This window comes from Schistocerca piceifrons, chromosome 4 (assembly GCF_021461385.2).
Source record: "Schistocerca piceifrons isolate TAMUIC-IGC-003096 chromosome 4, iqSchPice1.1, whole genome shotgun sequence".
In the NCBI taxonomy this organism is placed as follows: domain Eukaryota; kingdom Metazoa; phylum Arthropoda; class Insecta; order Orthoptera; family Acrididae; genus Schistocerca; species Schistocerca piceifrons.
The window spans coordinates 246,713,544-246,739,265 of NC_060141.1; the positions used below are offsets into that span (position 1 = coordinate 246,713,544).

Below are 25,722 nucleotides of genomic sequence, written 5' to 3' on the forward strand. Positions count from 1 at the left end.
TTCTGCAGCGTCGCTTTTGACATTTCAGTGAACATTTTTTGGTGCGTGGCCTGCCGTGTTGGACGACAGCATTGATTCACGCCTTTCTGGCAAAAAGACTTCTGTCGGTACAATAAGTGTATCTATAACCATCCTGCTGTCGGTAGTGCCTGCTGTGTTCAGTGGTATCGATGACTTTGTACGGAGGTCTGCTACTGGCCAGGCTGACTGACCAACCAGGCGTTAGTCCGCGGAGGGTTGTTCCGGTACTGCAACGTCGGTCTGTTGTGTTTGAACAGACGCAGATGTCTTGAGTGCCGCCGCATAAGTTACTGGGAGGATTGTCAAATTGGTGGAGATGCCACGTCCTGCGGTGGAGGTTGTGTGATCTAACGCTGAAGACACTCAGAACGTAGGTGACCTTCCTTGCCGTATCTGGAACACGTTTTAGGCTGACCGTAATAAATTACTATGGTCCAGCAGCCTCTTATCTGGAAGTATGATGGTACGTGTCGTCAGAGTTCAATGCACACCTGGCGTACTCCGTTGAGGATTGGATACGTTTTAAATTTGGTCCACTTTTCTGCCACGTGTTCTTGTACCGTGCTGTAGGCTAGGAGAGCCGCCATGACGTATGCCAACATTTCCGTCAAAGTGGCGGAATCGGAATCCTTGTTTCGCCTCTCGAAGAACGTTGTCGAATGTAGTGTCGTTAATAAGTCCATATTACTTGCGATCGAAAAGTGGATGCCGACGATGTCGTCAGTCTGGATCTTGGTCTCCTCCTTTCGAAAGCGCTCGACATCGAGTGCTTTTAGTCTAGTAAAGTCGTGTCTAAATGAGAATTTCACAGTTTATTTCCTGTGTTGATTCGCCATGATCTTGTCAAGCTATGGCGTCACATTTGTGTCGGCCAGAGGAAGTAAACAAGGCGAGCGTGCTAGCGCTCAAGGCGGAAAAACATTAGCAGGTTCGCTCTTCTCGGCTACTAAAGCTGGACTGATTTGATCTGTCAGCAGTCCCCTGGCTGGTAATGACGGGTTAGCTATTTCATCTATCCATATACTGTTACATTCATATCAGCAGTGTAATGCATATACCTACTTATCTTACGATAATTGCTCCTACTATTTATATTTACCTATCTATATCTATTAGTCTGCATCGTCGAATGCTGTATGTAGGGTGATACGTGACACTTCCTATGAGGAGATCAGGCAACTTATTGAGCAGTTGGACGCTGACGAGAAGAGGCGGCTTCAAGAAGGGACACAGGATAGTGAAGAAGACATAGACGGCTCAGATGTTGAGGATGAAGAAGAAGTCGTGCAAGTAACTGAGCGCGACAGCAGTTCAGAGGTTTCTGAAGAGGAAACAGATAAAATGGAAATTGATGATACTGGTGATGATTTCTTTTTGTACATCGGACAAGACAAGGAAACTATTTGGTGCAGCAAACCCCTAGTGAAAGCTGCTTCAAAGAGTACCAACGAAGAATATCATCAACATTTTTTCCAGCCCAAAGCGGATTTGCAGTGATACTCCGAAACCCATTGATGCATTCCTCAAATTTATAGGTCTTGACATTATTGATACAATTGTAGACTGTACCAACGCTTTTATTGCTAACAAAAGAGACGTATTAAAATACTCCGGAGATCGGGACTGTAAGGACACTACACGGGATTGGGATTATGGGTATTTTGGGTCTTTTATTCGTAGTTGGAGTGAAGCATGGGAATCGTGCGAACTGCAGAGAGCAATGGAAAGATGATGGAACAGGTATGATGATCACAAGGGCGACATGCAGTTACAAGTGCTTCCTATTCTTGCTTCGATCAATGAGGTTTGATTATGTGGGTACAAGAGTGGAGAGAGAAAAGACTGTCAGGCTCGCAGCCGTCCGCAATATTTATAACAGGTTTTTGGCCAGCTGTAGGAATAATTAGTCATGGTGAATTCACAATAATTGATGAGACGCTGTTCGCGTTTAGAGGTAGATGTGGTTTTGTCCAGTATATGCCTAGCAAACCAGCCAAATATGAACCGAAATATTATGCAATATGTGACAGTAAAACATGTTATACATAAAATTTCGAGGTGTACTGTGGAAAGCAAAGGTCAGGACCTAGGGATGTATCAAATAAACCCTACGATGTAGTTCATAGACTTTCTCAAGATATTCAACGATCAACAGGAACATTAAAATGGACAGCTACTACACTAGTGTGCCATCAGCTGATATCCTTCTTAACAAAGGATTGACTGTCATTGGTACCCTCAAAGCCAACAAAAGACAAATCCCTCCCGAATTTATCTCAAAATCACGGGAAATCGGTCAACTCTTTATGGATTTCAGTACGGCAAAACGCTTGTTTCCATCCAGGCCAAGCGAAGGGAATGAGTACTCCTTCTACCGACTATGCATGAGCGCAAAGCAACCGATGAAGTGACGGGTAAGCCACTGATCAACACCGATTGTAATTTCACCAAGGGAAGTGGCGATACAGTCGATAAAATGTGCGTTGCTTACTCAACTGCACGGCAAACAAAGAGATGGCCTCTAAGGATTTTTTTCAGTTTTTTGGACCTGTCTGGCATAAATTCAGAAGTGGTGTTTCTCTAAAATAACCCCGAATCCACGATGCGCCGTCGCGAATTTGTCAGTGAATTAGCGCTCGAACTTTTAGAGTCTTCTTTGAAAATAAGGGCTCAGATGTGCACACTTCCAAAAGATACCCGACTGTTTCTTGTAAAATACCGTGAGTCACCGCAACCAATTGCAGCCCCAGACGCTGCAAAAACAAATGGACCATATCATCTATGTGGAGGAAAAAAGGGCAATCTTACAACTATCATATGTAATGATTCTAATCAGTTTCTTTGTAAGAAACACTCACGACATATTGCAACGTGGAAAGATTGTAATACGTTTGAAAATCCTGCATTCTAATGTTTTCTATTTATCTCGATTTTCAAGACAGAACCTTACGAACCTACAAATTATGTTCAGACCGGTAGTGGTCTATTCAGTTACTCTACTCTTGCTCAATGTTGTTTATTCTGATAATGTTCTCAGCGTAAGCAGCTATCTACTTTTTTGCTTGTCAAATTCTGGTCATATTTTATTATAGATTTGATTGATAATCTCTTAGGTTGTTCGCAGATGATGCTGTAATTTACCGTCTAGTAAGGTCATCCGAAGATCAGTATCAGTTGCAAAACGAGTTACAAAAGCTTGCTGTATGGTGTGGCAGGTGGCAGTTGACGCTAAATAACGAAAAAGTGCGAGGTGATCTACATGAGTTCCAAAATAAATCCGTTGGAATTCGATTACTCGATAAATAGTACAATTCTCAAGGCTGTTAATTCAACTAAGTACCTGGGTGTAAAAATTACGAACAACTTCAGTTGGAAAGACCACATAGATAATATTGTGGGGAAGGCGAGCCAAAGGTTGCGTTTCATTGGCAGGACACTTAGAAGATGTAACAAGCCCACTAAAGAGGCAGCTTACACTACACTCGTTCGTCCTCTGTTAGAATATTGCTGCGCGGTGTGGGATCCTTACCAGGTGGGACTGACCGAGGACATCGAAAGGGTGCAAAAAAGGGCAGCTCGTTTTGTATTATCACGTAATAGGGGAGAGAGAGTGGCAGATATGATATGCGAGTTGCGATGGAAGTCATTAAAGCAAAGACGTTTTTCGTCGCGGCGAGATCTATTTACGAAATTTCAGTCACCAACTTTCTCTTCCGAATGCGAAAACATTTTGTTGAGCCCAACCAACATAGGTAGGAATGATCATCAAAATAAAATAAGGGAAATCAGAGCTCGAACAGAAAGGTTTAGGTGTTCGTTTTTCCCGCGCGGTCTTCGGGAGTGGAAAGGTAGAGAGATAGTATGATTGTGGTTCGATGAACCCTATGCCAAGCACTTAAATGTGAATTGCAGAGTAATCATGTAGATGTAGATGTAGATGTAGATGTAGAAATTGGCTGTATTCAAAAGGTGTACGTTCTTTCTTGCAAAAGGTTATGCTACCACCGACAACGAAATATATTTTCACTTTAGTTACTTGCGTTTGGTATTTTATAATTTATTTAGGAACGATTTCCAATTTACATTGAAAAACTACATTATATTGAAAGGGTGTAATATGCTCGAGAATCAACTATGTAATTCTGTTCGATATCGCGATCTGTTTCTAATGATTTTACCTACCTTACTTCGAAAACAGGGCTGCTACATGAGCGAAAAAGCCGATTTTCTGGAGGGAGCAGTCAGTGCCGCACGCGCCCGCTCTTCCGAGTTTCATAGGCGCTACCACCGGAAGGTTAAGAAGTGTTCGGGCCACTCACATACCTGGGAACCTAATCTACATACCTGTACCTTCGTCATGAGTCGCCTGTGTGACCCCTCTCAAACGCTTTACGGAAATCAAGGAGTATGGAATTTGCTCTCTCCCTCCATCCATGGTTTTTTAGAATATCATGTGAGAAAAGGACGAGTTGAGTTTCGTACGAGCGATGCTGCCTATATCCGTGCTGATTCGCAGACAGAAGCTTTTCTCTCCCTATTCCAAGAACCAATATTCAGTGAAGACTAGGAATGTATTAGAACCCCCCTTACGGATCGTTCTCTTACGGAAAGCGAAGACGAGATCAGAGTAATTAAACCGCGCACATAGAAAGCTAAGCAGTTATTCCTCGCACGCTCCAGACGTGTAGGAACGACAAGAAATTCTAATATGCGATATATGGGAACAGTTCTGCACCATGTGCTTATCATTGGTGTGCAGAATATGGATGTCAATGTAGATGTAGATGTCTCCATAAACTACATTTACCCATGCCTTTCAATAAATGTTTGCATAATATTGTGTGTACGTGAAGCAGATAACTGGAAGTGTAAGGAGGATTCCCTCACAGATGTTCATACAAATAAACGTATGTGGTTTACCTAATATCAAATGACCCATAAAATTGCGGTACTGTCAGAACTATAAGTCGTGTATAACAAAAATTAACTGAAATAGTATGCAACCAGACACCCCCCCCCCCCCCCCCCGAATCTTTGCAGAATCGAACTGCCATGTACAAAACAGCTTCAGACGTAAGGTCTTACAAAGGGATTGATGTGTTAAACGTTTGACGTTAAGCACGTAAGCGAGGAAAAGTTTAGACCAGAAAAGTCTGCAGTGGCCGAGCATTGTCTCAGTACAGGCCATTCTGTGAATTATCAACATACAAAAATTCTCGCATCGACGAGTTCGTACTGGGACAGTGTTATTAAGGAAGCCGTGGAAATACGTAGCTCGACGAATCTTGTAAACAGAGACACGGGCTTTCAGCTTAGTACTGCTAGGGATCCAGCACTGGCCATATTGAAGTCGCTTCGAGCAGAGAGGAGTACTATTGGTCATAAGACGGATGACGATTCGCCAGCAACATAAATATTCTGTTGACAACGGGAGGATAATCAAGGTGCCTACGTGGACCAGCATTTTTGCTTGCGGCTTCCGACAGAGGTCGCTGGGGCGGCCGATGGCAGCGCAGAGCAGCGGCGGCAGCCTCCGCGCGTGCGCCGAAGTCTTTGGTTCTTCATCCTATAGGTGGCGTTCCTGTCCTTCCAGCTATCAGTTGATATCGTCGCTATTGGCCATCGAATTTGGCGCCTCCACACATGCGCACTTCCTGCCTAAGACTGGCATAAATAGGGGGCTCTGGTCCTGCCTTAGCATCCCGCCGTCTCTACCGTGCCTTCCTCCACAAGCGTGACCCGGACACACTCCGACGCCACCGGCAACTCCAGTGACACATTCGAAATTTGCTCGCGGCTAAGAAACGCCGGGACTGGCGACAGACATGCACCCATTTAAATGCTACCCTACCTATAAACTCGTCCAAGTTCTGGTCAGCCTTCCGTCGCCTTACCGGAACTGAACCCTCCCCCTACTATCCTCTTCTCCATGATGATCACCCCTTCCCTGACACCCTTAGTAAGGCCAATCACTTTGCCTCCTACCTCTCTGGGGTCTTTTCCATCCCCGATGATCCCCAGTTCGATTACTCCCTCTTCCTGGATGTCCGCGATCGAACTGACACCTCTGTCCCTCCCCTCGCTCCTGGTTTCCAGTACTTGGACAACATTGCACATACGGAACTCAATGCCCCTATCACTACACAGGATCTCATTGCTACACTCCGCACGAAACGCAACACCGCTCCTAGTCACGATAGTGTCACCTACCGTCACCTTCGTAAAGCTCCTGTCTCTTTCCTCTCCACCCTGGCCAGGCTCTACAATGTAGTCCTGTCCACCGGTTACTACCCCGACCTGTGGAAAACCTCCCATATCCTGATGTTCCTTAAACCTGGTAAACCGCCGTCCGCCGTCTCCTCCTACCGTCCCATGAGCCTTACCTCGGTCTTCAGCAAGGTCCTGGAATCTATCCTCGCCCGCCGCATCCACCAGCATCTCTGCCAGCACCGCCTGCTTCCCGTTACCCGGTGTGGCTTTCAGCCGTCCTTCTCTTCCGACGACCTTCTCCTTCACCTCACTCATCTCCTTTCCGAACAGCTTAATTCCCGTCGCTCCGCAATCTTCCTCTCCCTGGACCTCGGGCGTGCTTACGACCACGTGTGGCATTCCAGTCTCCTCTTCAAGCTCCAAACCTTCGCCCTTCCCATTAATTACGTCCGTCTGATCGGCTCCTTTCTCTCCCACCGTCCTTCCTACGTCACCATCCATACCACGGATTCCTACACCTTTTTTCCCTCCGCCGGTGTGCCCCAAGGCTCCGTCCTCTCCCCCCTTCTGTACCTTTTATATACGGCGGACATGCCGCCGCCGTCACCCCCCGCCACCTTCTCCAGTTTGCCGATGACACTGCCTTCCTTGCCCTTGCCCTTGCCCCCACCCTGCAGCGCTCCCAACACCTTCTCCAATCCCATCTTGACCGGTTCACCGCTTGGTGCAACCAGTGGTTGCTCAAGGTCAATCCCTCCAAAACCCAGGCGATCATTGTAGGCAAAACCACCCCTTCCTTCCGCCTCCTTGATTTCTATCTCACCATCTATGGCCGTCCTATCGCCCTCACCCCCACCCTTAAGTACCTTGGCATCACCCTCGACTGTCGACTCTCCTGGACCCCCCATCTCCGGACAATCCAAGCCAAGGCACGCTTCCGACTCCGTCTCCTCAAGCTCCTTTCCGGCTGTACGTGGGGTCTGGATCCCTCCACCATCCTCCACACCTATAAATCCCTCATCCACCCTATCCTTTGTTACGCCCATCCGGCCTGGATCTTCGCCCCTCCTACCTTTTATAAATCCCTTCAAATCCTAGAACGCCATGCTCTTCGCCTCTCCTATCGCATCCGTCTCCCCTCCCGCATGCGGATTCTGTACGATCTCCTTCCATTCCCCCACCTCCTCCTTTTCCTTGAAAGGATACGGATCCTGTACACCTCCCGCAAACTCGATCCACCTCACCCGCTTGTCTCGCCCATCCTCTCCCGCCCCCGCCCACTGCTGTGCCTGTATTCCCACGTCCCACTCGGTCTCCATCTCTCCACCCCCCTTACCCTCTCCCAAGGTGGCTTCCGCCAGCTCCCTCTCCCTGATGATGCCCTCCTCCCCTCCATCTACCCCTCCTACCTACTTTGATTCTTCCTCCCTCTTCCTGTGTTTGCTCCTTTGGGCACCCTCCCTCCCTTCTCTCCCTCTTCCCTCCCTCCTCCATTTCTCCCCACTCCTCCCCCGGGCTTCCCCTCCAGCCTTTCCTACGTTTTTCCTCCGTCTCCTCCGCCATTGGCATTCTTGCTCACCCCTCTCCCTCCCCCTTGGCAGGTCCCCGGACTCGTACACGATCTGTGGACTTTCGCGCGCCGGAGATCATAGCCATCAGTTTTACGTGTGTGTGACGTCGTTTTGTGTTTTTAGTGTCCGCCGTCACGCATCTATGTTCACTTGTGCCGTCGGATTCATCAGTGTTACGTGCGCCGTGTCAACGTGTTTTCAGTGTCGTTATCGTCGAATGTGAACGGCTCCGTGTTTTTTGTGTATCTGTGACCACTATTTTTTGCCGTCACTATGTTCATTCTGATTCTCCATTCTGTGTTCTGTTATTGTCAACACTATGGCTGAAGAGCGGCGTAGCATGCCGCTGACAGGCTACCTGATTGTTTAGGTATTAAAATAACAATAAAGGGAAAAAAACCTGCCTTAGCAGTGTGTTCGTCGCACCTGAAGATGTCGGCCAGTTGTGCTGACGAAACATTGTGGAGTTTTCACTATGACATCCGACGTCTCGCCCAGAACCATATATACAACATGTCCGTCGGGAAAGCCTCAAGCAACACAGTTTAGGTTGGTTGGTTGTTTCGGGGAAGGAGACCAGACAGCGAGGTCATCGGTCTCATCGGATTAGGGAAGGACGGGGAAGGAAGTCGGCCGTGCCCTTTGAAAGGAATCATCCCGGCATTTGCCTGGAGCGATTTAGGGAAATCACGGAAAACCTAAATCAGGATGGCCGGACGCGGGATTGAACCGTCGTCCTCCCGAATGCGAGTCCAGTGTCTAACCACTGCGCCACCTCGCTCGGTCAACACAGTTTAGAAATGGTTTGCAGTTGCGCTTAAAATCTGTTGGAAGTCGCTAAGTGCTCTCATAATTAAACACTGGAAGAATATCGTCTGTGTCATTTTCTCTCCATTATAAGCAAAAACAAGGTTTTTACACATATAAATGTTCATGACATCAAACTCCTGAACTACAGGGTGGTCAGAAACAGTCCATAAAGCTTGTAAGCGTGTTATAGGGTAGGGTGTGCTGAGAAATAATTATTAAGAAAAAAATTCGATACGTTGCACCGTTTCCGAGTTAATTAGTATTGAAGTAGGCCTATCAGGCAGTTGCGCACACTAATACAAACGGACCATCAGATAAAATTTGCGTCAGTTTTTCTTAGAGTAGATGATAGCGCACGACAGTGCTCATACTTTGTCTCGGATTCGATCCTTACTGCGGTCCGATGTCCAATTTTTGTGTGGCTCTGTTGTTCTGTTTTAAAAATCAAAACGAAGGACCGACACAAAACTACACCGTCCCTGGTGTGTAGTTTGAATTTGCGGTTCATTGGTTTGATTGTCCCACTTAAAGTGTGATTAACTCGGAAACAGTAAAACGTATCGAAATTTTTTCCTTAACCATTCTTTCTTATCGCAGCCTACCAAGCAACTCCCTTACAAGCCTTTCACACTGTTTCCGAGCACCCTGTATGTGTCGTGCAGTGACATAATTTTGCAGGTACATTCAGGTGATATAAGTAGACACTGTCTGCAAAATGTGTTTCGAATAGAGTTAGTAGTAAAGAAGTTATAAATTAAAACGTCATGCCTGATGTTCAAGTTTTACTGATCGCCATTTTAAGCTGAAGCTAGCTTTTCACACATCTAAATGCCTACCGCGTCATATCTCCTGAACTATGTGTCGTAGAATGATATACTTTTTCAGGCACATTGAGTGGTATATGTGGATACTGTCTGCAACTACATTGCTAATGGAGTCGATAGCAAAGACGTAATAAGATAAATCGTCATTGCTGATACTGAAGTTTTACTGCTTGAACAGCGAAAATGTAGTAAGGATAATATTTTTTTCCTGTCATCATTTTGTCAGGGATTTCAGCAAGATAAGATTTCTTAAAGATTTGAAATTATATGCAAAACGGTTTTGGAAGTTGCTAAGTGCTGTCATTCTAAAATACTAGATGAATAAAGTCCGGATATTTGTATGCCGTCAGTTACACTGCCTGAAGACAAACACGGAGCTCTAACTGTAATGCTTGTCTTTCTGTGTTATACTTTTAATATTAGATTATCCATCTTAATGAGTGGATTATGACAGTATTTTAAATTTTTAAATTCGGTCGGTAATTACGTGGAATATTGAAAATCAAAATTTTGTTGTCCCTGTAAGTCGTTTAGACGGCCGCGCGGAGTGGCCCGCGGTTAGAGGCACCATGCACGGATTGCGCGGCCCCTCCCGCCGGAGGTTCGAGTCCTCTCTCGGGCATGGGTGTATATGTTGTTCTTAGTATAAGTTAGATTAAATAGTGTGTAAGTCTAGGGACCGATGATCTCAGCACTTTGGTCTCTTAGGAATTCACACATTTTTGAGCTGTTGGATAGTCAACCTTCAACTGGCGCTGGGTACAGGGTTGTGGGTTCCAGAATAGTAGCTTAACAATAGAGCGTGATCGGGTTAAACATATAATAAGTTGAGAAGAGATTAAGATATTTATTGGCGGTATGTTTCTACAAGTATGGTAACTCAAAACGTTTTTTTAATTTATTTTATTTATTTATTTTTTTATTTTTTTGCAGTCCTAATACATCTCTATATTCCCACTACCAGCGCGGCCTGACAGACATCTAATCTGTATTCTACTTTAGTCCAAGTGTTCTCTAGCATTACAGGCATAACATTTGCGATAGCTGCACGAATGCGATGGCGCAAATCTGGTAGATCACGAACTGGTGTCCTACACACTTGATGCTGGATAAACCTCCACAGAAAAAAAGTCAAGTGGCGTAGTGTCTGTGCTTAACGGGGCCAAGCAATCGATGGACTACATCTCCCGGTCCAGCGATCTAAGAACTCGTGATGCAAAAAAATGTCTCGCAATGTTCGCAAAATGGCATGGTGTGTCATCTTGTTGAAATATCACGTCAGTAGGAAGTTGTGACACAGAACAGAGCTCCGATATGTCTACATTTTCATCCATTTTTACCAGAATTCTCTCTACGAATGCTTTTCATCGTGGTCTGCTCTCAGGTTTGATTTTGTGACGAAGCTGCAGTTTGTACGCCCGTAGGCGCAACTTTTTATGGAAGACATCGTGTACATGCACACAAGGTAATTGTAACTGCCTACCTGCTTGTCGGCTTGACTTAATGACGGCTCCGCTGGAAGGACGTACGAATTAACTCAACGGCACCCCCTGGAACTGCATGCTTGGCATTGTGACCCGACATTGAAAGCAAACTCCCAGTTTCTCGAAGCGCCTTGTCCCATTTCTTAATAATTACGTAAATGTTAATATCGTCTGTTGGTCCCAGCCCGCACTCACACCTAAAACGACGTTGTACCAGTTAATAGACTTAAGCTCCGCGGGAGAAAGCACACCGAACACCTTCTACTGTGGAATGCACATGGCTACTGACGCGCGTTTATGTTAACAAGGCCCTTACACGCATACGCACGCGGTACCAGCTGCAGCAAGCAAACGCAGGAACATTTTGAGTTACTATACTTGTAGAAGCAGACCACCAATACACACAGGGTGTCCAGAAAAGGGCTCCCTGATTTCAAAATTAAATATCTCGAAAAAGAAGATCGATAGAGGAATGCAGTAAACGGTATGTTTATTGTGGAAGCTGTAAGAAGTTTACACAGCAGTTTGAAATAATAGTTACAAAAGCTGCTAACAGATGGCGCTGTACGCTGTACAGCTCATATCAGCATACATAAGTGAAATAATCGTAGGAAAACAATCTTTGCAAACAATCACATCACAATGTTTTCAAAACGTTCATCATTGGCACTACAGAGGTGGCGCAAACGAAGAATGAAATTCGCCATCACATTTCGTAGTGTCTCAACCGAAATGGATTCACATGCCACAGAGATCGCCGATTCAAGCTCGTCCAGCGTGGCGGGATGCTTCGGGTAGACCATGTCTTTCACTGTGCCCCACAAAAAAAGTCACAGGGAGTCAAATCCGGCGAATATGGAGGCCAATCCATGCCTGCACCAGTAAATTTGGGATATTCCAAAGCAATGACCCGATTCCCGAAGTATTCCTCAAGAAAGCGAAACACTTGTTCGGTTCGATGTGGTCGGGCTCCATCTTGCATAAACCATTCAGTACCTGGTCGATCCTCTAACGCTTGCTATGTGGCGACAAATTGTTCCAAAATTGCAACGTAACGTGCACCAGTGACCGTTTCTCGAATGAAAAAAGGGCCAATAATGCCTCTGCTGCATACTACAGCCCACGTAGTAACTTTAGGAGAATACAGGGGTTTCGCTTCACACCAATATGGCTTCTCGGAACCCCAAAATCGCCAGTTCTGCTTATTCACGTATACATTCAGGTGGAAGTGTGCTTCATCTGTAAACCAGATGCAGCCAACATCAAATCCTTCGCTATCAATCATTGTGAGCATCTGATTAGCAAAGGCAACCCTTTGTTGCACAGCTCGTACGGGTATGGCCTGGTGCGTTTGAATTTTGAATGGAAACATGTGTAGGCTCTTTCTCAGTATTTTCTGCGTGCTGGAACGCTTCAAACCAGTCTCAGATGCAATTCTACGGACGAATGACAGTGGATTTCACTGAATATTTCCAGAAACTGTGGCGATATTTTCAGGCGTAACTGCGGTTGGCTTGCGGCCAACATGCCCCACTAGACCATCAGTTACGCTGCCTGTTTTTGAAATTTTGCGAAGAGCGTACGAATGGTTTTCGCATCGGGTCCTTTTGGAACATTAAATCGTGCTTGAAAACTTCGCCTTGTTGCCGTAGGACTCTCTTCTAACCTGTGGTACTCTAGCACCAGAAAAACGCGTTGTGCAATGGAGTACATGGTTTTAATCTCTTCCTTCGGCACGCTAACCTCCTTTCACGTTTCAATAGTGGAACTGATCGCTCTGGGCTTCGGATCACTATTTATACTAGGCATTACGTATGGCGATTACAGCGCCATCTGTTAGCAGCTTTTGTAACTATTATTTCAAACTGCTGTATAAACTTCTTACAACTTTCACAATAAACATACCGTTTACTGCATTCCTCTATCGATCTTTGTTTTCGAGATATTTAATTTTGAAATCAGGGAGCCCTTTTCTGAATACCCTGTATCTCAGTTACATCTCGAGTTATTAGATTTTAAATTTTTGTATGCTTAACCCAGACACTCTGTATAGATTTTACGATGTGAGCCAAAGGCATGGCAGTCTGCTGCAGTCGCTCCGTTAGGGATCAAGTACGCAGTCAAGCTGTGTACTCGTAGAGCTGAAAACCCTTCCAGCGAGCCTGAACCTCACTGTTGCAGGGCCGGCGCCGAACGCTTACGGGCTGCCGCCGCTGGTGGGCTACGACAACCATGACGTCACCAAACATCGGATGCCCGCATACACCATGCGGAAGGCGCTGAAGAGGGCGGTGTGGCGCCTGGGCCCAGGGCCGAAGTACGCCTTCCAGAGGAACCTCACACGCTACGGGCCCAACGGCACGCCACAGTACTCCATGGCCAAAAAGATACGCCCACTGCGTGAGTACAGGCTGTGTTCACTGTCGAGTAATCTTCACAAGATAGACTTGCTTCTGTACACCAGGAATATGATTTTATGGGATGAACTTATGAGACAGCTGCGAGATGCAACGCTCTATCTTTGGCGTGTTGTTTCAAGTACTGTGATTAAATAAGTGTCAAATTAATAAGCAGAAACACTTGTTACGCGAAGTTTCTGGAGAAATGACAGATGTTGGCAACTTACTGTTCTGATACTCCGGTGTAGATTACTAGAGTCATCTTTGAGATGCATTCTGTGTACAGGGTGATCAAAAAGTCAGTATAAATTTGAAAACTGAATAAATCACGGAATAATGTAGATAGAGATTTACAAATTCACACACTTGCTTGGAATGACATGGGGTTTTATTAGAACCAAAAAAATACAAAAGTTCATCTGATCAGAATAGCAATAATTAGTATAACAAAGTACGACAAAGCAAAGATGATTTTCTTTACAGGAAATGCTCAATATGTCCACCATCATTCCTCAACAATAGCTGTAGTCGAGGAGTAATGTTGTGAACAGCACTGTAAAGCATGTCCGGAGTTATGGTGAGGCATTGGCATCGGATGTTGTCTTTCAGCATCCCTAGAGATGTCGGTCGACCACGATACACTTGCGACTTCAGGTAAGCCAATAATCGCACGGACTGAGGTCTGGGGACCTGAGAGGCCAAGCATGACGAAAGTGGCGGCTGAGCACACGATCATCACCAAACGGACGCGCGCAAGAGGTCTTTCACGCGTCTAGCAATATGGGGTGGAGTGCCATCCTGCATAAACATCGTACGTTCCAGCAGGTGTTTATCAGCCAGGCTGGGGATGATGCGATTCTGTAACATATCGACGTACCTCTCACCCGTCACGGTAGCAGATTTGCTGTCCAGCGCCATTCGACGGACATTTTGTGAACTTTGTTTTTTTCGGTTCTAATAAAACCCCATGTCATTCCAAACATGCGTGTCAATTTTAACCTCTCTATCTATATTATTCCGTGGTTTATTAAACTTTCAAATTTATACTGACTTTTTGATCACTCGGTATATCAGCGCATGTGTGGCGTACTCCTAAGTTGCTGTGCAAGCGTTACCTCAGTGTCCGCTTTAAGTCTGAGTTTTGCTCTGAGGGCCCTCTGTGGTCAAAGCTCGCCTTATTTATGCCAGGTCTATCTTCTTCGTTCGGTAAAATCGCAGATATACTTCGTTTGCACAGAACATCATTACCAGGATTCCATGTGACATCCAATGGGAAATGACCATTCTGAATAGTCATGTTCTCCGACAGTTATGTCGGTTATGATCTCCAAAAACTTCGATGTGTAGGTCACAGTTGTCGTTTCTTGACAGTCAATCGAATGACCAGCAGAAATGGTGTTCAGCAGTAATGTATCTACTGGCTTGGATGAGGCCAGTACACTGCTGGTGCTCCACAACGCTATCCTGAAAAGTGAGGTTGTTTAGCCTTGTACGGGGTGAGGCAGTTAAGACAACCCATCCCAAATATATGCAGAAGGCGAAAATAGAGAGAGATTCGGTTTTAGATAAGTGATACCGGAGAATGTCGCAGTTTTCTGATGTACAAATGTACTTTTTAACGTTTATAGCGGTTGTGCAGGAACGGCTCTGTTGGGAGCGGCTAAGGCGGTGTGTGAACGTGTTGAAAGAAATTATTCTGACACCTTTTTTTTAAATGAGGCCATTTATTGGCAGGAAAACCAACAGATGTGAATTCAAATGGGCAACATGAGTCAGGCCTGGGGAGGTGAGGGTGAGCCAAGACGTAGTGGTGGGCGAAACATAGTTCGCAGCAAAATTAGACGACGTTAAAGAAAAGTGGTCTCTGCCATTTGGACAAGTTTGAATGGTGTGGCAACTACAGAAACAAAGTTCTTGGCGCCGCAGCAGCGGGAAGAGAAGATGATGTTCACAGCTACAGGGCGCGCGGCAGAGACGGATGGCAGGCTACCTCCAGCATGGCCACGTGCTTCCTCCGCCCTGATTGGTCAGGAGCCAAGAAAACCGCGGGGGCGCCATGGAAATTTCTGAAGCGTGGCCTGGTCAGCTTCGCATAAGCGGCGTTACCTCATCAGCACACAAGGGAGGCGCGTGATCGCGATTGCCCACCTCGGTCCTGATATGCTGCTGTCAGAGTATTGGACGAGAAAATTACAGGCAGCTGAAGCTACCAGCTAAAGCTTGACTGTAACAAGAAAATGAAATAAACCTTTTGAAAGAAAATAGAGACAGAATCCCCTACTATCTGGCTCAGCCTTACACGGTCGAATAATGATACCTACTTTGTGTCTTCATAGTAGAGTCTGTGAGGGGACTTCGAAGACATAACATGTGTGGCTGTTGGTGAAATAGTAAGACTGTAACAGCACCGCAAACCACTCTTCACCGAAGGAGAAGAGGTCACACAAAAATATTCCATGCTGTACTAAATGAAGCAAAAACGGAACTCAGGTGTGGTTTGTGTGTTTACCTGTGTGCTTGTAGCCCATCGATCCGTGCTCTGCTGTGTATCATCAGACAGGTTTCACGTGAACCTACACAGACTTGCTCAATGTTAACACAAACAGCAAAGTGAATAAGGTTTTTGTTTATGGTGAATGTTGCCAAACTGTGGAACAGCGCTGCAGATGCATAATAAATGTATCCTTATCGTGTCAAGTCCTCATGATCTGTCCTTGCAAACATTATAAAAAATTGAAGGAAGTGGACACGTAAGAAAGTAAATACGTCAACGAAAAGGAACGCAGATCACTTTAGCCGCATTTGGGCACTGAAATAAGTCAATGCCCAATTGCGACTAAAATCATTCAAAACCTTCGAATAAGTATTTGTACGGTCGCTAGGTCACGTAAGGTGTCTGTCTTTTCGGACATATCACGTGTATGTTTTTGCGCCCTAAAACAAGACACAACAGACAATCGTATATGTATGTATCAATACTGTGCAACGACCAAACATACATTTTTTAGGAATCCAAAATGGCATGTAGGGAATTAATGAGTAAGGGACGCTACGCTGGGAATTTAGTTCGGGAGGGAAGCGTGTTTCGATGGCTGAGGCAGTCGGCTTTAGGTCGTGCTCGTGCACGAATCAGCTCTGCCCATCGGACAGCGCTCCACTAGTGGAGTTGTTTACTTCTGTGTCGAATATTGTACCCCATGGCGCACTCTTATCGCCGAGTGACACTTAGAGTTACAGTCCAAGCCGAATATCCACGACTACGAACTTATGAAATCGAACAATTCATTTGCGTCGAACTGTGCCTGGAACCACAATAAGTGATAGGTATTCACTTCTCTATCACCGACAGCGTCGTCTACATTAAAATGATGATGAAGACAGGACACGCTTACGTAGTTCGACAATACGCACACGAACTAAAGCTCAAATATTCTGACGGGTGCATGGGGGAGGTGGCGGTAGACCACTCTGGCTTCGAGTGTTTGAGCTCCCTTTTGAGGTGCCCCATGATGTGGTCGTTGAAGACTTCTGACCCTACAGCAACTTTCTCGTCCATATCGCGGAAAAATGACAGACATTCATGGCATACCACATGTTAAATGGTGTCTGATAGATCGAGATCGAGCTGTCCAAACATGTAGTATCCTATCTGCTGATAGGAGCTGTGCAAGCCATCTTCATGTATGATGGCCAAACGGGGACATGTGCAAGATGTGTACAAGAGGGCCATGTTAGGTCCGATTGTCCCCATCGCCGTTCGCTCCAGATCCCGGCCAGTGATGCAGCCCCAAAGCGGCACTCACTTCTTTAACAGGCACCTACGCCAGGGCCGTGCACAACCCAGTCACATCACTTCAGGATGCGCCTGTTCTCCCAATCACATTGCCCCTGAGAATGATAGTGTAGATGTGGCCTCACTGGCACCATCTTCTATGATGGTGACGAGACAAAGAACTCCCCAGAGCTCGATGTACAGTCTGCCCATCACAATGCACATCAAACCGACTGTGGTGCCTATCTCTGCTTTCCTCCAGATAGGTACGACGATGGATGAATAACCGCATTCCGACGTGGAGCAGCACCTCTGAAAGGAGCAGTTGCCCAGAAAATGGAAGAAGCGAAGTCGAACGTCTTCCGACGACACACTCCTTCATATAGCATCATGAGTAGTGGACTATATACCAGACAGTGATCTCCCTTCGAGTGCTCTGATGACAGAAGTGTCCTTTACGATGTCCCATCTAAGGAACATCCTTTCCACTGCCTGCGATCCCCCCTGAAAATGAAGGATCCCATGGAGGGAGGTTTCCCAGATGCCACAGTGGCAGCATCACCACCCCTAGCCCTCAGTGGGAGCGAGTGTCACATGCCACTGGTTTTGATCTCCTGAGTTGACAATGTTGATGATGGAGCAGATCGGGACACTGACTTACCCATCAGGGAGTGCCCCACAGTGGCGCCCTACCCAGCTTCCACCCAGGAATTTCAGCCACAGTGGCTGCGCCAGATGTTCACGCCGTCTAGATATCTCTGCAGTATCTCCATGCGAATAGTGGAAACATGTCCACAACACTACCGCTTCACAACAATGAATCTGGCCACAATTCAGGCTCCAAATTAATTGGAAATGTTATTCTGCTGATGTCGATGTTGTCCTCCTCCAATAACTGTTTGTAGCAGATTTATGTGCTCTCACTGGCTACACAGCCCACATGTCTCATGCCTCTGACAATGGTGCACAGGGCTCCCCACTGAAGATGTGGTGTACCTTACTATTGCTAGGGGTATGGCCCAAACACGGTTTGGAGTCCGTATCTTAAATGTCTATCACTGTCCAGATCTAGTAAGTGTCATGAATGACACACCTTTTTGCTGACAAGATATCGCCGCTTTTTGAGGATCCCCTGGATTATCTGGTCCTTGGTGGGGACTTCAACTCTACCCAAGGGGCCACTGATCAACTCTCATGACATTCCTTGTGTGTGGCCCTCTCTATTATTATCGAATGACTTCATCTTATTGACACATGAACAAAGATTCGTGGCACCTGTGCGGGTTTCACATATTATAGGGTGCATTCGTCCAGTCGTCTCGACCGTATATACCGCACGTGCTCCCTTGCTGGCGACAATCAACTTGCCGAAATTTGGCCACAGGCTTTCCTCCACCACGAGGCCTACATCTGTGATGTTTCCCTCACTTGCCAACGGCTGTGGCATAGTCGTGGCCTGTGGAAATTAAATATTGCCCACCTGACTGCCGACAGATGGTCGAGGATGCATGGGCCCTCTGTCGTCGACGACGCCCCGCCTACACATCCACCCTATCCTTGTCGCTATCCTGCATAAAACCAGTTCTACGCACGGCATTGGTGCGATGTGGCAAAGACGTGAGGGCTTTACTACAAGCACCATGGACTTTGGCCTTTTATTACACGATCCTAAGTGACTACACTTTGATAAAATTTTCTCTTGCCCGTCATTGAGCTAAAGTGCAGATCACTTTACTCACACGACACTTGGAAGGGACCATTGTTAACCTGTCGTGAACCGATGTCCTCAACAGCGCCGATCCCAGCCACCTTCCTTGATGGGGTCATTATCAATGTCCCTAAACCATATGTATGATCGCAGATCTGTGATTACTGGCCTGTCACTCTACTCAACAGCGACATGAAACTTTTGACGCGTTTGTTAGTGTCACCACTGAAGAGGACAGCACTATATGTCACGTCCCTCAATCAGACTTCCCTGGGTTGTGACAATAATATTGATACAGCCCTTTGCCGTTACAGCGACATGATTACACTAACCAGGTCGCGACATTTGCCTGCTTGACTTCAGTCAGGCTTTCGACCTTGTCGATCACACCATTTTGATGATGGTCCTCCAGTGCATGGGTTTACCGGCTCATGTAATAACAGCGGTAATACGCATCTTGCGTGGCGCGACTTCAAGAATACTCTATAACAGACGTATCACCTCGCCTATCACGATCGCGCGCTCTGTCCGACAGGGTTGTCCACTTTCCACGACCCTGTATGCTTTGGTATCAGAGCCCCTACTCCAGGGACTTCGTCAAAACTTCCTGGGTCTATCATTGTACAGCCCCGTTCCTGTTGTACGGCCTGTGCTGATGACCTCGTCTTCTACCTGTGCAGTGAAGATGATTTCTGCGCGGCTCTGACATGGATGGCGCCATACGGTGAGGCACTGGGCAGTTCTCTTAAAGTTTCCAAATCGCAGGTTCTGTTCACTGGAGAGAGCGTACCTGAAGATGTATAGTTCCTCTAAGCGTGGCCACTCCTGCTTCCTGCTTGGGCGTTGGTTTTACCAACGATATTCGTGGTTCGGCGGCAACAAACAGCAGATGTCTCCTCTAGACTCTCAGAGCTGGACTCGTTGATCAGCGGCGTAGATGCCTTGCGCGATGCGTGAATGTCTCATATCCCTCACATGACACAACTGAGCCCAGTCCCAATTACCCTCATCCATCAAATGTTGATGGGAGTCTTTATCCTTACCAGGATGCTATTCAAAGTTCAGTAAGCTTCCCTTGCCCTCCCACGTTAGCTTGGTGGGGTACCTTGTTCCACGTGCCAGTCAGAGTTATGGTAGTTTTGTTTGCTCCCAATAAAATGTTTGGAGCGATTGACTGACAAGCCTCACTAGACTGCTTTTACATGAATATGAACTGGTGTCCATATCAGCGACAGTAATGTTATCAGACATTCCACCACTCCCCTTTTATCGCTTTCGGGATTCCTTTCTGGAATTAAGTTACTTCCTCCAATCCTAATCACTCTCACGAATACTCTGGACAAAGACTGTACATAGTGAGTTACAAATGCATCAGCCCCCAGTCCAATCGAAAATAAGTTTCCTCAGGTCATGTGGCGTCGTGTATGGAAAGTGGTGCATGCAGGCTTTCTGTACATCAGCGTCCAATCCACTTGGTATATCACCGTCAATTTCTAACAGGTCAACCAGTTTCGTTTGCACCGCATTCGTCTCTCTGACACCCTTATGAATTCACGGTAGTGTGGACGACACAGACGCTCATCGATTCTCATGTGGTCCGTCGCCTGGAGGCTCGCGCAGCATATCTTGGCTTGCATTACCCGACGTGCTCAGATCACTTTCCGGATGTGTTATTCCCTGACGTATTTCATTACTCTGCAACAAAAACTAACGCCGTGAATTGGAGACGAGAAATCGTAACTTGGTTATTGGAAGTAACTTAATTATCGACACTGCGCACTTGTTCGCAACTCCAGATACATGCACTTCCTTTGAAATTTTGTATGGAGCGCCTTTCATGACCAGCCTTCCAAATACAACGTCCAAGCCATGAAATGCTGACGTTTATTGTGCTGACATGATTCTCTCAACTAACTACGGATGGAATATCCACAAAAATTTCGAGAAGACAAATTAGGACGTTCCACCGTTCGAAGGCGCAAGCGACTCCCAGAATTTTGGTACCTAAAAAAAAGAAAAGAAAGTCCGTATTCAATTTCTTTCATTTTCATCACTCACCTGTGTGTTTTCTTCCCACACGTTGCTCCTTTCCTACCCCCTTTTTAGTAATAGATTACTTGTTTAGGGATAGGGCTCGGTAGGTTCCAGGGCCTGAAAAAGTGCAGTTCTTTTTTTGTTAGCGCACAAGTGGCGGTGGCAAGTAGATTTTTTTTTTTTTTGTAGTTCCCTTCCCTGTTCAGGGGAGAAAAGAAAAAGTGTGGCGTCTTTAGGGGGAAAAATAAGACCCTACTTGAGTCGCCTTTTTTAACGTTGTTCGTTCCCTACTCACGAGAGTTGGGCAGACTGATGTAGGACCTAGAAAAGAAATGCGATTAAGGCAACCGCTCACGTTAATCGTGAAACCCGCGCGGCATGGCCACGTGGTTTGAGGCGCCGTGTCACGGGTTGCGCGGCCCCTCCCGCCGGAGGTTCGAGTCCTCCCTCGGGTATGGGTGTGTGTGTTGTTCTTAGCGTAAGTTAGTTTAAGTAGTGTGTAAGTCTAGGGATCGATGACCTTAGCAGTTTGGTTCCTTAGGAACTGACACAAATGTTCAAATTTGTGTGAAATCTTATGGGACTTAACTGCTAAGGTCATCAGTCCCTATGCTTACACACTACTTAACCTAAATCATCCTAAGGACAAACACACACACCCATGCCCGAGGGAGGACTCGAACCTCCGCCGGGACCAGCTGCACAGTCCATGACTGTGGCGCCTAAGACCGCTCGGGTTTTTCCGCGCGGCGAACTGATACACATTTGAACATTTTTAAGCATGAGATCCGGGTTCGAGATCCGGTGAGGCACAAATTTTCCACCTGTTACCTCTGAATTATTTCAATGGCCAAATTCTGTTAAAGTCATTGAAAACCTTTGAATAACTGGTGAATAACGTCGGAAGTTTCATGAGGATTACCGCGGATGATGCTATTGTGTGCAGACAAGTCTTGGCGTAGAAAATTGTAGCGAAATATAGGAAGACCTGCAGAGGGCTGACACTTGGTGCGTGGATTGGCAGCTGATTCTAAACATAAATAGGCAGAAAGATACACTACAGTATGATGACACTATTGCAGAACAATCACTGGAAGCAGTCACATCCATAAAGTGTATAGGAGTTTCAATGGGTTAGAAATAACAGCCAACCAGCTGTAGAATACTGGTTTCTTAAACCTTGACCATGGTTTCGACGAGTGTAAAACCGTCTTCTTCAGAAAATATTGTACGTAAAATCACATTATCTGTAGCTAACGTGCGAGTCGTTGACTCTGTCTAGACTTGTCACCCATTTAATCACCATGTAAAATACGTTATATAAATGGAGTATTTGACTACTGTAGGGCTTTGACCCAAAAAATTTTTTAAATGTTACATATTTCACGCTGTATATAACAACATATATTATCCCACTTGAAAGACTTGTATAAAACTCACATATAAATATAAAACGTGGCATCGGATCCTATAGAGCGTAAATAAGTCCCATTCAGAGCCAGTGGCATTCTTTCTGAAGAAAACGGTTTTAAAATAGTTGAAACTATGGTCAAGGTTTACTAAACCCGTATTTTGCAACTGGTTGGCTGTTAATTGTAATCCATTGAAGCTCTTGCATGCACAGTAGCCGAAGTGCAGCCACGTTCAAAATCTTGATAGCTAGCACTATGCGTACGTAGCAGTTTGGAGTGTAAGAACCCCATAAAAATTAACAGCAGGTAAGGTAGATGCCAGACAGATTTATGAGAAGAATCCTCAGAAAATGTCCACCCAAAAAGGAGATAGCTTACAAAACACTAGTTTAACTAATACAATATTGCTCGTCAGTATGGGATCCGTACCAGATAGGACTAATAGAGGAAACAGAGAAGAGAAGACGAACAGCAGCGGGTTTCGTTACGGGTTCATTCAATAAGCGAAAGCGTCATTGAGATGCTCAGCCAACTGAAGTGCCAGCCCTGCAAGAGGCGCGTTCTGCGTGGAGTGCATTACTGTTAAAGTCTGCGAGAACATACTTTGCTACAAGAGACAACCAACATCCTTCTACGTATATCGTGCAAAAAGACCATGAAGGTAAGATTAGAGAGATTCGAGACCACACGGGCATTACCGCTAACCATTCACTTCTGGAAAAGGAAAAGGGGAAGTGATAGTGGTGCACAAAATACCCTCCATCACACACCTTCAGGTGGCTTTCAGAGTACACAAGTAGCTGCAGAAGCAGATTTAGTAACACACAATCCCCGTGTCACTACGAGACGTCTTAAATGTGAGAGTGTAATCACTCGAATACGTGTTCCTAAAATACTATTACCCAACACAACCCATTCTTTCCACATTTCACTCCACCAACTATTCACTGCAACTACTTTCAGAATTGGTTACATTTCTCCGAATGGTGTCAACGAAAACTACAATGTAATTCAGCCTTTCTATGCAAGAGTTTGTTTTTGGATGGAGCATCGTTTACACATCATGGGAAAATCAGTCTTCACAATATGTGCTACAGGACGACTGAAAATCCTCGTTGAAGTGTGATACAAGCTTTTCAAGTACCGCATCGCTCGTCCTTATAGCCAAAGGTGTCCTAACAGATATTCTGACGCTGTTATTGGAAGATAACCTCCTGGAAAGTAGACATGCATGCGGTACCAACACGACAGATGTCCCACCCGTTTCTGACATGTAGTTACGGACCTTCTTTATAGAACATTAGGAGGTCGATGGATCGGTCGTTCAGGAAACATAAAATGATCTACTTGCCCACCAGATTAAAACAGACGGACTCTTACTTATGGGAAAGAAATTGAAATAGAAGTCTGTAAAGAAACACCGATGACTACCAAAGACGATAAATGCCGCATAACGTGGGCCTGTGCTGCGCTAAGTGCATATGAAATTGTGCATAGAATATTGTTTGTTCGGAGCTGCTTCTTGTCATGTGCCAGTGCTCAGATTTTGAGCACCCTTGATATGACAGTCGTAATAAACACATGGGCCGTACCTGAGTTACGTCTTTGCTTACATGTGGTACAATAAGGCAGACTTTTGTGGAGTCTCTTCTCTTGAGGGCGGAACATCAGTTTGCGCTGCTGTAATGTCGTTAATACGTGATCGACCTCCACATATATTACATCGCTGAAGTTCTCAAACTACAACACAAAAATGTGTATAGTTATATTAAAAACGAAGAAAGTTATAAAAGTTTAAAAAATTACTTGTGTACGTCAGAAAATCTTCACCTTGTCTCCTATAAGTTAGCGGAAACCACACCTCGATAACTTATTCGCCCTATATACACTACCGGTCAAAAGTTTTCGATCACCCATCATAAAAACTATAGACTTTATTTCAATGTATAAACACATAGTACAAACTGAATAGTCCAACAAAATAAATATTTCTTTCTGTCTATCATTAAGTACAGTACGACATACGAGTGCTTCAGATTTTAGCCTCTTCAGAGTATACACCCTTTGTCCTCAGAACAACTGCGCAAACTCTTGTCATTTTGGATGTAAGGTATTGTGGTCCAACACGTCTGTAAATTATTCGACAGGTCTACAGCATTAGATGACCTTAGTTTTCTGATCTCCCTGCCGAGTTCATCCCATAAGAGTTCAGTGGGATTTACGTCAGGTAAGTAACTTGGCCAAATTTATGCTTCAGTTAATCAGATTTCTCTTTTCTATTGTCATACCTTCTGCATACTTTGGGAACACTTTTGGTATCATTGTCCTGTTGCAGACGAAAACTACGTCCAATAAGTCTCCAGCCAGACGGAACTGCATTTTTGCCCAGTATCCATTGATATCCTTTCTTCTTTAATGTTCCATTAATTCTCACAAGCTCGCAAACATCCCCACACCGTTGGCGTCACATACCGGCTCTTGACACATTTTCCACGAAATCGACGAACAAACATTCGACGGTGGCTTCCAAATATTTAAAACTTAGATTCATCCTTGAATAACACCTTGGACCATTGCTGCACGCTCCCTTTTTGTGCCGCTGTGCCAGTTGCAAATTTTCCACCTTATTTTGTTTGCGTAATAAAGGTTTTTTGGCCTATGTGCACCGCTTTAAACCTTGTTCAGAAGACGGCATTTCACTGTTGATATAAAGGTAAAAGCTGCTCGCACACTATTTACTTCGTCGCGAATTTCAAGTGTAGTACGACTCCTATGACGTTTACTCTGTACACGTATGAACTGATCACCTCTGTGTGATATTACTCGGGGTTTTCCAAGTCGCGGAACACTTGCATTGACACCAGTTTGCTTAACCTCTGCAATGTACAAGTATATATCAATGCAGACTGGGCTACGACAACTTTTGTTGCTATTATCCTACTAGAATAGCCTTCCTGATGCAGAGCTAAAATTACACCAAGTTTTTCAGTTCCGATTCCTGCTTTCGTCCCATTAAGAGGTAATATGATATAGACCTGATAAGGTGTGCAAACACAGTGCCAGATGCACACAATGTACTGTAAACTATTGCGAACTGAGTGCTACGTAGACAGGTGAAGGAATGAAGCCTGTTCGAATAAAAAAGTCTTAGCTAAAGGCACGCCAATGTTGTTACTGATACTCATCAGCGCCCCTCTATGCGAACAACCAATCAAATACATAACAGACGCGCTTAGTCTTTACAAGTTTATACTTGTTTTAATATCAGAACGGGGATATGACAGAATATTCAAAACGAAATTCCTCTTTTAACCACAGATACATAGTTGTCATAGCTGATCGAAAATTTGGCACGGTATCCTGTGTTAGCTTTGTGTAAGATGCGACCCAATCGTATGGTATCCTTTAAGGAAAAATTAAGGAATCTGTCGTTCTGTCGACACCGAGATCATTAGGAGACGGAGCACAAGCTTAAAG

At 45.4% G+C, this 25,722-nt stretch overlaps 1 protein-coding gene across 1 annotated transcript in view; it reads left to right on the top strand.

The window, feature by feature from the left end:
• Positions 1–170: 170 nt before the first annotated feature.
• The window catches only part of LOC124795762 (outer dense fiber protein 3-like), a 49,287-nt gene continuing 23,735 nt past the window's right edge, over positions 171–25,722 (top strand). Inside the window, exons 1-3 of the mRNA XM_047259845.1 lie at positions 171–221; positions 1,213–1,462; positions 13,102–13,320. Coding sequence (XP_047115801.1) covers positions 171–221; positions 1,213–1,462; positions 13,102–13,320 — 520 coding nt within the window. The remainder of the gene's footprint in view (positions 222–1,212; positions 1,463–13,101; positions 13,321–25,722) is intronic.